The sequence below is a fragment of the Mercenaria mercenaria genome, chromosome 13 (genome assembly GCF_021730395.1).
Source record: "Mercenaria mercenaria strain notata chromosome 13, MADL_Memer_1, whole genome shotgun sequence".
NCBI classification, from domain to species: domain Eukaryota; kingdom Metazoa; phylum Mollusca; class Bivalvia; order Venerida; family Veneridae; genus Mercenaria; species Mercenaria mercenaria.
Window position 1 is genome coordinate 17,986,817 of NC_069373.1, and position 11,248 is coordinate 17,998,064.

The 11,248-nt window shown below is 34.1% G+C and overlaps 1 protein-coding gene across 1 annotated transcript; it reads left to right on the top strand.

Annotated features, from left to right (window-relative positions):
- The first annotated feature begins 957 nt into the window (after positions 1 to 957).
- Positions 958 to 7,293, top strand: LOC123541205 (uncharacterized). The gene is made up of 3 exons (XM_045326616.2): positions 958 to 1,268; positions 1,785 to 1,882; positions 2,411 to 7,293. Exons 1-3 carry the CDS (start codon positions 962 to 964, stop codon positions 5,627 to 5,629), a joined length of 3,624 nt encoding a protein of 1,207 aa, XP_045182551.2. The 5' UTR covers positions 958 to 961; the 3' UTR covers positions 5,630 to 7,293.
- The last annotated feature ends 3,955 nt before the right edge of the window (positions 7,294 to 11,248 follow it).

Below are 11,248 nucleotides of genomic sequence, written 5' to 3' on the forward strand. Positions count from 1 at the left end.
TAAAAGAAAAACAGTTAAGAATAAAAACAGCTGAGTTAATTAATACTGTAGATATTTTTACCAGTAAAAAGCATAAACCATTTGTAATTGAAATTCAGTTGAAAAATATATATGAGCAGTACACAGGTGAGACTGATGTGTCAGTTGTGTGCTTTGATGACCCAAAGTCGCAACAAAATAACTTTATACATATCGCAGTAAGTTTAGAAAAAACTCAAAATTTTGAAATATATAATACATTTTGTGAAAGAGCGGTATATTTTATCAGAAGAAGGCATGATTGTGATATAAAATGTATTTATTTTGTTCTGGAACATAATCTTCAGTCGTATTTTATTGAAGAAGAGGGTTGTTTTGCCAGGTTTCAGTTGAGAGATGACATTTTACTACACAACTTTAAAAACTTTTTGTATTCATGGGAAACGGAAAAAAATATTGATGTTGAATTTGTAGCAAATGAACAATTTGATTATATAGACTGTGGAACGTGTACACAGTCGACAAATATTAGGCCCCTTTCTCTGCAAAATTTCAATGTGGAAGAGGAATGGTTGTTTGAAACCCCTGCTGAATTACAAATTATTTTAGAGTCATTTCTCAACAAACGTGGATCAAAAAGAAGTAGTGATGCAACGCAATATTACTCAGAAAAATTGAAAAAACTATATACTACACTTGATTTGCTGTTTAAGCTACACAATGTTTTATTCTTGGGAATATTTCAAGAAAAAGCTTCAAAAGACTTACTCATAGAATATAAAAGCTTAAACTCCGTGTTCGATGTAACATCAGCTAGTGGAGCTACTGTTACATTAAAAACAGCAGAAAATAAATTGAAAAAAATGCCAATGCAGAAAAATTTTATTACAACACATATCTGAGGAAACAGAATGTATCTTACACATCTGAAGCTGGGGAATGCCAGAGGTTGCTTAGTTTGCAGGACTGTCATGTTATTCTCATGCTTGATAACCTGGTGAAATTGCAGTACACCGGTGACCCTAACCCAGGTGAACACAGATCTAAACAAATATGCACATTACCTATAACATTACAAGGATTACCCCTAGATTCTGAAATAACGAGAGAATGGCATCAGCCGGATTGCGAAGGAGTAATTGACTGTTTATGCAAGAAGTCAATTACACTTAGAAAGGAAGATGTTGAACGAGTTCTACTTCAACCCACTGAAAGAGAGGAGACGGCACTTTCACAGTTTCAAAAGCTGATGACATGGGGTTGTACACGACTTTGGAAACATTTGACAGGTGATATATATAAAAAACAGTATTATATGGGGCGCCATTTTTTAAAATGTTTAATACTGTATTGTGATATCACCTGTTCGAATAAGTGATATTACTTGTACTGTTGGAATAGGTGATATCACGTTATGGAATAGGTGATATATAAAAAGTAAAATGGTGCCCCATATTCGTGAAGTTTACAGTTTTCTAAGAGATTTCTAGTTTGGCAATTAATCTTGAGCAAAATTATACTGTACCTAAGAAATTAGCAGCTTATCTCAATCTAGCAAAATTGTGCGGCAAAAAAAAGCTGTCGAAAACTGATGAAATGCATTATATTTGGTATTTTATTATTCAAAAGTAGGGGTCACGGTGATATCAAGTGATGTTAGGAGTATGATTTGACTAAATAAAAACCATTTTCATTCGTGAGAATGATCTTTCTTGGTAAAATAAAGGCTACTTGTAATTGTTAATCCAAAGTATATCTAGGCCTTATAAAGTACATTAAAATATACAGTTATTTGTTTATTGTAGATGATGCCCTGGAGCATGTTGGGACGGAGCAGTCGGATGTATTTGAACAAAATTTTGACGTCTTGTTGGCAGAAGAAACGGAAGAAAGTTCCGATACAGTGAGTTGACTATATACTGAATTACTGACAGAATGACTTACAGACTATAATAATCAAATAGAGATAAGTTAAAAATGTCACAGGTCACTCAACACGACAAAATGAAAATGTTGCGGGCTGCAAGACTGTGATGACTTTTTCACATAAGGTCTTCATCTTCTACTTAAAAACTAATCAATATATTTCTATGCTATCAATGGATAATATAATTCCAACTATGGAAGCATGAGTGCGTAATATGAGTACTCGCATTCAAACAACGGCCCATATTTAAAGTAAAGAAACATGAATTTTATAACATTAAAGTAGCTAAAATAATGTATCACGGATGTTAAATCTTAAATAAAGGAAACCGATGCATGCAGGGTAACGTTATATACAGGTGACTGTTAATGAAGGTTAGACTGTAATATATCTGTGGTTTTCTATGATGTTTATATAAGAAATGTTGCGAGATGTGTTAAACTATTCATTACATTTGTGTGTATCATATCGGTATGCATTATTTGTTTCTGTATATATTTTCAGTGTACTTCAACAGATGATTTACACGATGACTTCGACTTAGCTGAAGCAATTCAGTCTCTTACTGAAAACATTGATGATGACCTGGAATACTACAAAGATGTTTTGGAAGAGAATGCAGAGGAATTCTCGATTTCTTGTTTGGAAAAATCCATGGAGCAGATGTCTTTCCTTGATGAAACCGAAACTGAAAATGACAGTGAGATTGCAGTTCAGAAGCTACTTGGAGACTTTGGATTTTTTAAATTTATTGTGCCAAAGTTATTGTGTAGACATCCCCCGCCCGAAATTGGAAGAGATGACGATATTGCAAAAATAAGAGAAGTGTTAGATGATATTTACACGAAGTTAGGTTACGGTGTTGATAAAGAGAAACGGGCAAATCGAATTTTATGTGGGCCTGATCAGAAAATAGGGCAGTGTCTCTTGAAATTGATACAACTCAATTCAAAGTATGAAGTGTTTTTACCCGAATTTCCACTCCTACATCTTAGAAAATCGAAAATCACCATATTGTTGAGTTCATATAAGGATGCAGGTATCTTACAGTTGATCAAATATATGAAAGATGACAATCAAGATGATTTGACAAAACTAATCTCGATACAACATATAGACGTGGCAACTAGGTATATCAAACGATTGGCTTTGGCACTGCATTTGGCATTTTTAATAGCATTTACTCAGTATTTAGCTATAGAACAAGTAGAAGAGTTTATAGTTGATGTGGAAACGAATGATTCGAAACAAGTTGCTGAGAAATGGTCTACACAGTTTGAAGATTTTCTCAGTTATGGTTCAAATCAAAATGCAACATTTGCATTGCATAGAGACATGATGAACCATTGTGATGAAGTTGTTGCTGTTGCTTTGTCCGAGCGACTTGGAGGTCCTGGTGGCTATGCGTTATTATTAGCAGCTGTGAAGTCATCTTTGCCATTTTCATTTGTCAACAATGCAAGTTCTTATGCGCCATACTGTGTTCAACTTCTATACCACCATCATCAAGCAGGCTTCTTCCATCAATGTATGAAACAAACTTTGTACACCACACCTTTCAAAAGTAGCAAAAAAAATTTTGCATGTGACACAAAGAGGGAAATGGATCATCTAGATGTATTAAAAGGATTTCGTTCTGGGTCAAATGTATCAAGTATTACCTGCAGGATGTCACTGATCGATTCATTAAGCACAGAAAAGGATGAAAAAGAAACATCAGTAAAAGATGCAGATACAATGGGTTTTGAACTGACAGACGTTGACATAGCACACATTGTCCCTACTGCTACATTGATATTAAGAAGAAATGCCCTGCGTACTTCCGATGACTGTGTTCCAATGAACGTGTATGCCAAAACTGCAACTGTTCTTCCCTCAACAATTTTGGACAAATGTAGTCAAGATGTTGGAAAATACCTGCTGTATCGGTTTGTTTACCAACAGCATCTATTTGGTCTTACCGAATCAGATGTTCCAAAAACAGATACTGTTAAGGGCAATGCTGATTTGATTTCAAGAGCAAAGAGAAGTAAAGGAATAACAATTAAACGGACATTGAAGTCTAAGATAACGCAGCTCAAATCCAGTCAAGATGTGAAAGAAGAGCAAAGACAAAGACTTGTTGCCAAAAAGACACAACAAATTGATTGTCTTTCGTCCGAAAACAACTGTTGTCAATCTCTAGTCAAGCCTGACTGCAGTAAACCAAAGGTCATGAAGGCACTGAGCATCAGAAATGCTTTAAATGATTTAGTACAGTCATGTATTCAAAAGACAAGTGTTCAGGAAATAAAAAAAACAACAGATCAGTATATTATGCTTAATCAGTCAAATATTCCACAAAATACACTTTCTTCAATGCAGCTGTGTACAATTGAATATGCTGGACAAAAATTTAAACTGGGAAACTTAAAAACTGGAAAGGAGTACTTGCTAAAGGTGGAAAGCACATTAAAGGGCTTAATAAGAAAGAGTGATTCATGTTCAACGATTGTGATATGCGAAGAAAAATACATGTTTACTCCAGATGATTTCAAGGCGGGTACCCATCAACAAAGGAGAACTGATAAAAAGACTGATGTTAGTCATCTGAAATCTGGACAGCATCTCATAAGTGACATTGTGCTCAACAAGGAAGCAATCACTAAAACTGAAATAGGAAAAAAAGCAATCAGTACCTTTCTGGCGGAGAATATCACCAAAGTCAACATTGACAAACCCATCACACTTGTTGTTGACAGTGAGTTATATATCAACAAAGAGGCAATGTATTCAACTCCAATTCAGTGTCATTTTACAGAAACGGAGAAACAAATTTCACTAATGAGTAACATTCAGCAAAGGAAAGGAGAAGCTGAGATGGCAGTGACTGACTGGCTACAGTACTATAGTGAAAGCATCGAAGAAGGCAAATCAGTGGTATGTCTGGTGACATCTGGAGATATAGATGCTGTGTATCTACACATGTATACTGTCTGCAAGTTTGTGCCTCGATTTGAAAATGGACAATTCAAATACCAAGTGTATGTTGTACTTCAAAAACCATCATCAAAGTACGACATATATAATATCACGTCTATGTTAGAACTATTTGAAAGTGCCTACAGTGATTCCGAAATAGGACTTAAAATACCTATCATGATTTGTATCGGTGGCAATGACTTTATACCTAAATTTTATCAGATTTCGCACAAAACAATATTGTCCAAGATGCTAAATAATCAACATTACAGACAGTTCCTGATCAGGATCATTGACTTTAAACCCATGTTAGACCAGGAATGCTATACAGAATTTGTGAAAGATCTGTTTTGTCCAAGAAAATATGCTGCAAAAGACCTATCATATGATGAAGTAAGATGTGTTACCATCAACAAACAAGATGATCAAAAGACTGCAGATCCAAGAAAATGGCTACCACCAAAGTCAGCAATTGAAAATTTGTGTGAACTGACACAGTTGTGTATTGCATATATGGACACAGCTGGAAATCACGAGAGTCAAATGCCGAACTTCCTAGAAACATCTTGTTTAAAGAAGAATGAAAATGGTGATGTTCTTTATGACTTTGGTCCAGAAGCACATTTTGACAACATCAGCGAACTTCCAAACATGGCTAAAAAGCATAAAAAAAGACAGCATGAGTGCACCCCACAAAAAGGTCTGAGAAGAAAGCGACCCTTGACATCAACGCCTAAGTCTATTAAATACCAGGAAAATTGATTACGGAAGTGTCTGTAACACAAACATTACATTAAATGTACAGATGCATATCAAGGATATTGTAAATGTAAATATACCAGTTATTGAACATACGAGACGGGAGCATTCGACCAGGGTTGGGGTAGTGTAGTTTGCCCTCCCTCATCCAAACCCAACCCAAATTTTAGTGTTGATGAGATGTACATGTATGCTCAGCATCTAAACCTAAATTGCTTATAAATCTTATCTGTGCCTTCAAAGCTGCTCATCCTCAGATCTTTGTCAAAATATTCATTTACTTAAAGTCAACATTTTTAAAACAAGAATGAAAAACAAAAAGCTTTAATCAACAAAATAAGTGAAAAATCTAGGTAGCATTTCTAGAAAAATAGCTAACAAATGTATACTTTGCAGGGTAACACCTTGAAACTACAATACTTTTAATGAAATTTTACAAGAAACAGTTTACACTGATTAATCCTTCATAAATAAAACAATTTAAGACATTTTGATGATATTTATTCTTTCTCCAACTTCTGAAAGCACGCAGCTTTAAAAACAGTGGTATACTAAATCGTATTTTAGTTTTGTACCCATACTTCCAGACTCATATTTGTGTCCTCCAAAAAGCCCATGATATTATGATATTAGGAAAACCACCTCCGCCCACGCCTCCGCCCCCGCCTTGTAGAAATGGCCTACAAGGTTGTGTATATAACTAAGATATTGCATGTTTATATCATACAAATTTGTATACATGTTTGATGCCATGCTTATTGATTTACATTTACATTGTGTACATAAGCTTGTTTGGGTAGTTTTGCATACTGCTGTATAAAAAAATACATGCTTTTTTGAATCCTTCAAATTAACCTTCTGTTTCAAATCATTTTCAAAGCTAACAAGTATTCAACTAAATATTTTATGAAATTGTGATCACAGATTTTGAAGTTTCAAACTATTGATAAAGAAATAAATGTGTTTCTGGTTGACTTAATTATTTTTTTATATTATTTTTACTTATTTCTTCTTTTTTGTTCTTAAGCACATAAAAACCCGCTTTTATAAATGTAGAAGCATAAAAATGTTTGAGATAAGTGTGACAGATTTAATTTTGACCAGAAGACTCTAGAAGACCCAATTCATTTTCTTTTTTCTTTACTCTAACATAAGATTTTCCTTGTGACATTATAAGACATTACAAGACATGTACACACTTCCTATTATTAGGCCTATTCAAATGTATTTGATATCAATATATATATATTTTTTTTTACAGAGACTATACTATGTAAACCAAAAATTATTTAGGGTTTCTGATTGTTAGCAATGTTGTTTTTTTCCCTATAATTAACATTGGCTAAAAATGGAATTAAAATAAAATTTAAAACGATAATATAGATTTTAAGTTTCAAATTCCAAAATCATTTATTATGTATCCAGCACAAAAGAAATCTTCAAAAATAAAGAACCATGAGATAAAATGTGTGTTTCATTTGTTGCTATACTGATGTATAAATTATGCCCATAGGCCTACTTTATCACTGTTTAGCTCTAGAGCGTGCCTGTTATTCTTATCAGTACCACTGTATCACTGAGACTGCTGACCGCCAGCTAGCTGGTCATGGGATATTAGATCAAAGGGCCTGTAGAGTAATTATAACTGTATTCATGCTGAGGTGTTACTGCTCAGCTCTGAGCAGTTTCTTGGCAAGATTCGTTAGACTGAGTTACCCATTTTTCGATTTTTTTTGTGGGTCGGACAAAAGTTGTAAGGCAGTCTGTCCAGCAATTTTGTGATGCCTGCTTTTATACATAGCGGACTTAAGGGTGTAACAGATAGGGTGATATTTTTGCATCTCCACTCCATATATTGTAATCTTACTGGTCTATACTGACTGCGAGGTACATTTGTGGTGCATGTTTGTGGTGCTTCCTTTCACAATTAATCTCATTAAAACTAAAGCTATCTGGTGAGGACTAAATCAGTACGGCAGACAGTGTTCAAAAGCATTTAAAGGAAATAAAAAAAGCTGAATGATTTAGAAAAACGTATATTTTGTCCTTCATATTTGTAGAAAAAACCATCGGGTGTAAGTATTCATCACAAATAATAAAAGAAGACCATAATTATTCATTAAAGACTAAATCAGTGTGTATTTATAAGCAGTGAAAGTGCATTAATTTTGAAAGAAATTTCAGAAGCTGAATGTTTTGCAAAAAAGTATTTGTTAATATTCTGATTTATAGTAAGACTTCCTAATATATCACTTTGTTCAGTATTTTACAAAACGATTAGCAGCAATACTGCCGATTGAATACGTCAGGAAAAGACGTCTATAGCTTGTGAAGTGGGCCTATTATGGGGTTGATTAATTTTTATATAAGTGTAAGAAGTCATTTTAGTTCATTCTGGCATTCCGCACTGAATTTAATGGACAGTATATTTATTTTTACACGTTTTAGGCTACAATAGCTTTAGCGCACGTTTGTTTCATTTTATAACATCAGTAGATGAGAACCGCACAGTGTTTATCTTTAACCATAACTGACTAGATACCTAGTAGTTAACGTAAATGAATATATGGATGGCAGTAGTGGGCACTAACAGGCATTTCTGTCCTGTGGATAACACGCAGTTTTGTCACTTGCCAGATAACAACTGAATACGTGACATTTCTACGAAACATTTCGAGATAAATAAGTGGATATGTGGTTGGCAGAAATATGCCACCATAAAAAGATCTTTAAACTCTGTCAGAAAAAAATATTTAAAAGTGGATACAATGAAAAATCGTAAACTACAGTGCATATTTGCTGACTAACACCTCTACAGTTAGTTGCTACTCTTTCCTTTTTAATGGTGTAATGAATATGACTTCTATTGTGTGGGACGCTGAGATGCTTTTCTCCTAAATCCTACAAAACGGACGTAGAGAGTGGATTTTTTGTCAAGCGGCTTGCCTAATCTTGCCTATAAACTGGAATATAATTTAGAGACACCTGCAGATGTTTTCATACGGCGATGCACATGGTATCTTTAATGATACACGGAGCGCAGTTCCATGAAAAACGGTGTAGCGTCCCCAGTTAAAATAATGGTGTTGCCCTTAACGAGAAAACAATGGGCAGAACTAAACAAAATTAAATTTAGAGAGGAGATCTGAGGTTATGGAGCAAAGCAGCATTACCCTGCAACACCTTGATTAATTTGAGAAAAAAAACTAATTTTTCGAAATTTTAATGGGTCAGAATTTGATACGGAAAATTATACGTGTGGCCAAACAAACATAATCAACAATATCTTCAGAATTTAAAAAGAGCACGCTACGACATCTTGAGACATAGATAATGGATATAACTCCTATCTGGGTCTTACAAAATAAAACTGGAATTATCGAAAAACCGTATCACGTTATTTGGTGGACCAAACATTTATGTAAGGCATGACAAATGAAATATTTAATAGTTATTTGAAACCTGAATATTCATTTCAAAATAACACTGAAAAAATTGACGAGAGAAAGTAACTTAAAATATTTGAAACGTTCGTATGCACTGTTAAGCTACACCGAGGCAAGTAGAAACGACAGGGAAGTAAAACAAATTTTCTCGGGGTGCTGGAGTAGGCCAAAAAGATAATGTCTCCTTGTAAATACTGACAAAAAGACCAGTTAAAACACATGATTATGGCTATTAATCTAAATTTTTGGGACCAATTGCAATTGTAGTCAATTACAGTTTATATTAAACTGATGAAAACACAATATATCAAATAAATGATATTTGTCTGTATAATCTACTTTCTAAAATTATTTGCTCGACAAACTCTTCAGTGAACAACGTATTGATTGTTTTGATGGAACCAAGAAGAATATTTTAAACCAACCATAGTAATCCTGTGTTCACGTAGACAGACTGACTTCTAAAAGGATCAACGAACATAGTAATTTACAAGGATATTGTTTAATATCAATATTTATTATATACCTTACTATAAATAGTAACAGAAAGCCTTAGTTTTCCCTGTATATTCTATATAAAACTGACCTTTTATAAAGAGCTACCAAACATAGCTAGACCCATTTCAGAGAACAAATCCTTACCTCATTTTAAAGAGTTATGATAAAACTGATATAAAATGAAGAGATAAGTAGGGGTCATGTATCTTCTAATAGAGATTTCTCTGGTCACATTTTGCTTACTGTAAACTGACATCAAAATCACACTGCTGTGACCTGGAAGTACTACTCATACTAAAATTGAGCTTCAATTCACCAAATACAACCAGCTCTCCCATTTTTCCTACCAAAATGTCAAAAATATATCCACAATGAAATTTAAGCAGAAACTAGCTTCAATTTAGACCTCTGTTGCCAGGCCAAGTGAAAACCAAGTGTTCAAATACCTGGCAGCCATTACGCGACTAGACCAGATGGCTCCCACGCTGGTTCCTTTAGTTTAGTTAGGCCTATAATCATAATGGCCCCGGGTAACCGGAACGTCAGCACGTTCTGACGATGACGTCATGAGGCAACGGCATTATGTCGGTGAAAGGGTACTACAGTGTAACTTTCGAAAACCGGACCTTCTGAAAACCGTAAACCTTTGAAAACCGCATGAAACTCGAGGTCCCGTTTTTTTCTGTTTATTTCTATATATTTTTAACTTCTGAAAACCGGAACTCCCGAATTCTGAAAACCGGACAATTTTTGAAGCACCGTTTATATTTTAACACTAAAATTGACTTCCGAAAACCGAACAGCAAAATATTTGCTAGATTAAATCTGAAAATCCAAAAACGCTGTCAACATGTTCTTTTGTTTATCTATTAGCGGCGCGCATTTATTTTGACACGCTATGTAATCACAATGATCATTTGATGCAAAAGTAAGGAAGTAATTCGCGATTATTTTCATTTGTATTCAATTTATGAATTAAATATCTTATTAGTGTAGGCTATAAGACTGAAAATATTGCCGAATTGTGCACTTTTTAGAAGAGTTTTGATCTTTATCTAATACAATACTACTATCTATAACGGAACACTTTAGATGTAGAACCTACCTCTACCAAGCCTTTTATGGTAAATAATAAGGGTTATGCCCCTTGAAATCATTTATAAAAGGTATTGATATACAATACCCACCATATACTTTTTTTATGAAATACAAATTCCCAACATCTTATGCGAAATGTATGTCAGAGGAAATTATTAATCAGTCTTGGGGCTAAAGGTTGAAACTGATATGCATATATGAGAGTTACGGCTCTTGAATTTGTAAAATTATAGTAAAATTGGACAACACTTATAATGGTACATTTAAAGTTTGATTTTTTAATAGTTTTGTTTAGCTATCTTTCAGAAAACGATGTTGTAAGTAGTAAATGACATGTTAATTAGTTGTGAAGCCCTATTTTTATGCCCCCTTTCTAAGAAGGAGGAGTATATTGTTTTTTAGAAGTCGGTCCGTCTGTCTGTCGGTTTTATAATATATTGAACAATCGGTTTCCGGATGATAACTCAAGAACGCTTAAACCTAGGATCATGAAATTTAATACTGAAGTTGGTCATAACCAGCAAATTTATTTTTTATTGATTTTGAGGTCAGTAGATCAAAGGTCAAGGTCACAGTGACC

What these genes read in the sequence shown, in the direction of transcription:
- LOC123541205 (XM_045326616.2), top strand. Translation starts at nt 962, where the DNA reads ATGCTTGATAACCTGGTGAAATTGCAGTACACCGGTGACCCTAACCCA. An exon ending in ACTTTGGAAACATTTGACAG is followed by an intron (nt 1,269 to 1,784) that starts GTGATATATATA and finishes TGTTTATTGTAG; the next exon opens with ATGATGCCCTGGAGCATGTT. An exon ending in CGGAAGAAAGTTCCGATACA is followed by an intron (nt 1,883 to 2,410) that starts GTGAGTTGACTA and finishes ATATATTTTCAG; the next exon opens with TGTACTTCAACAGATGATTT.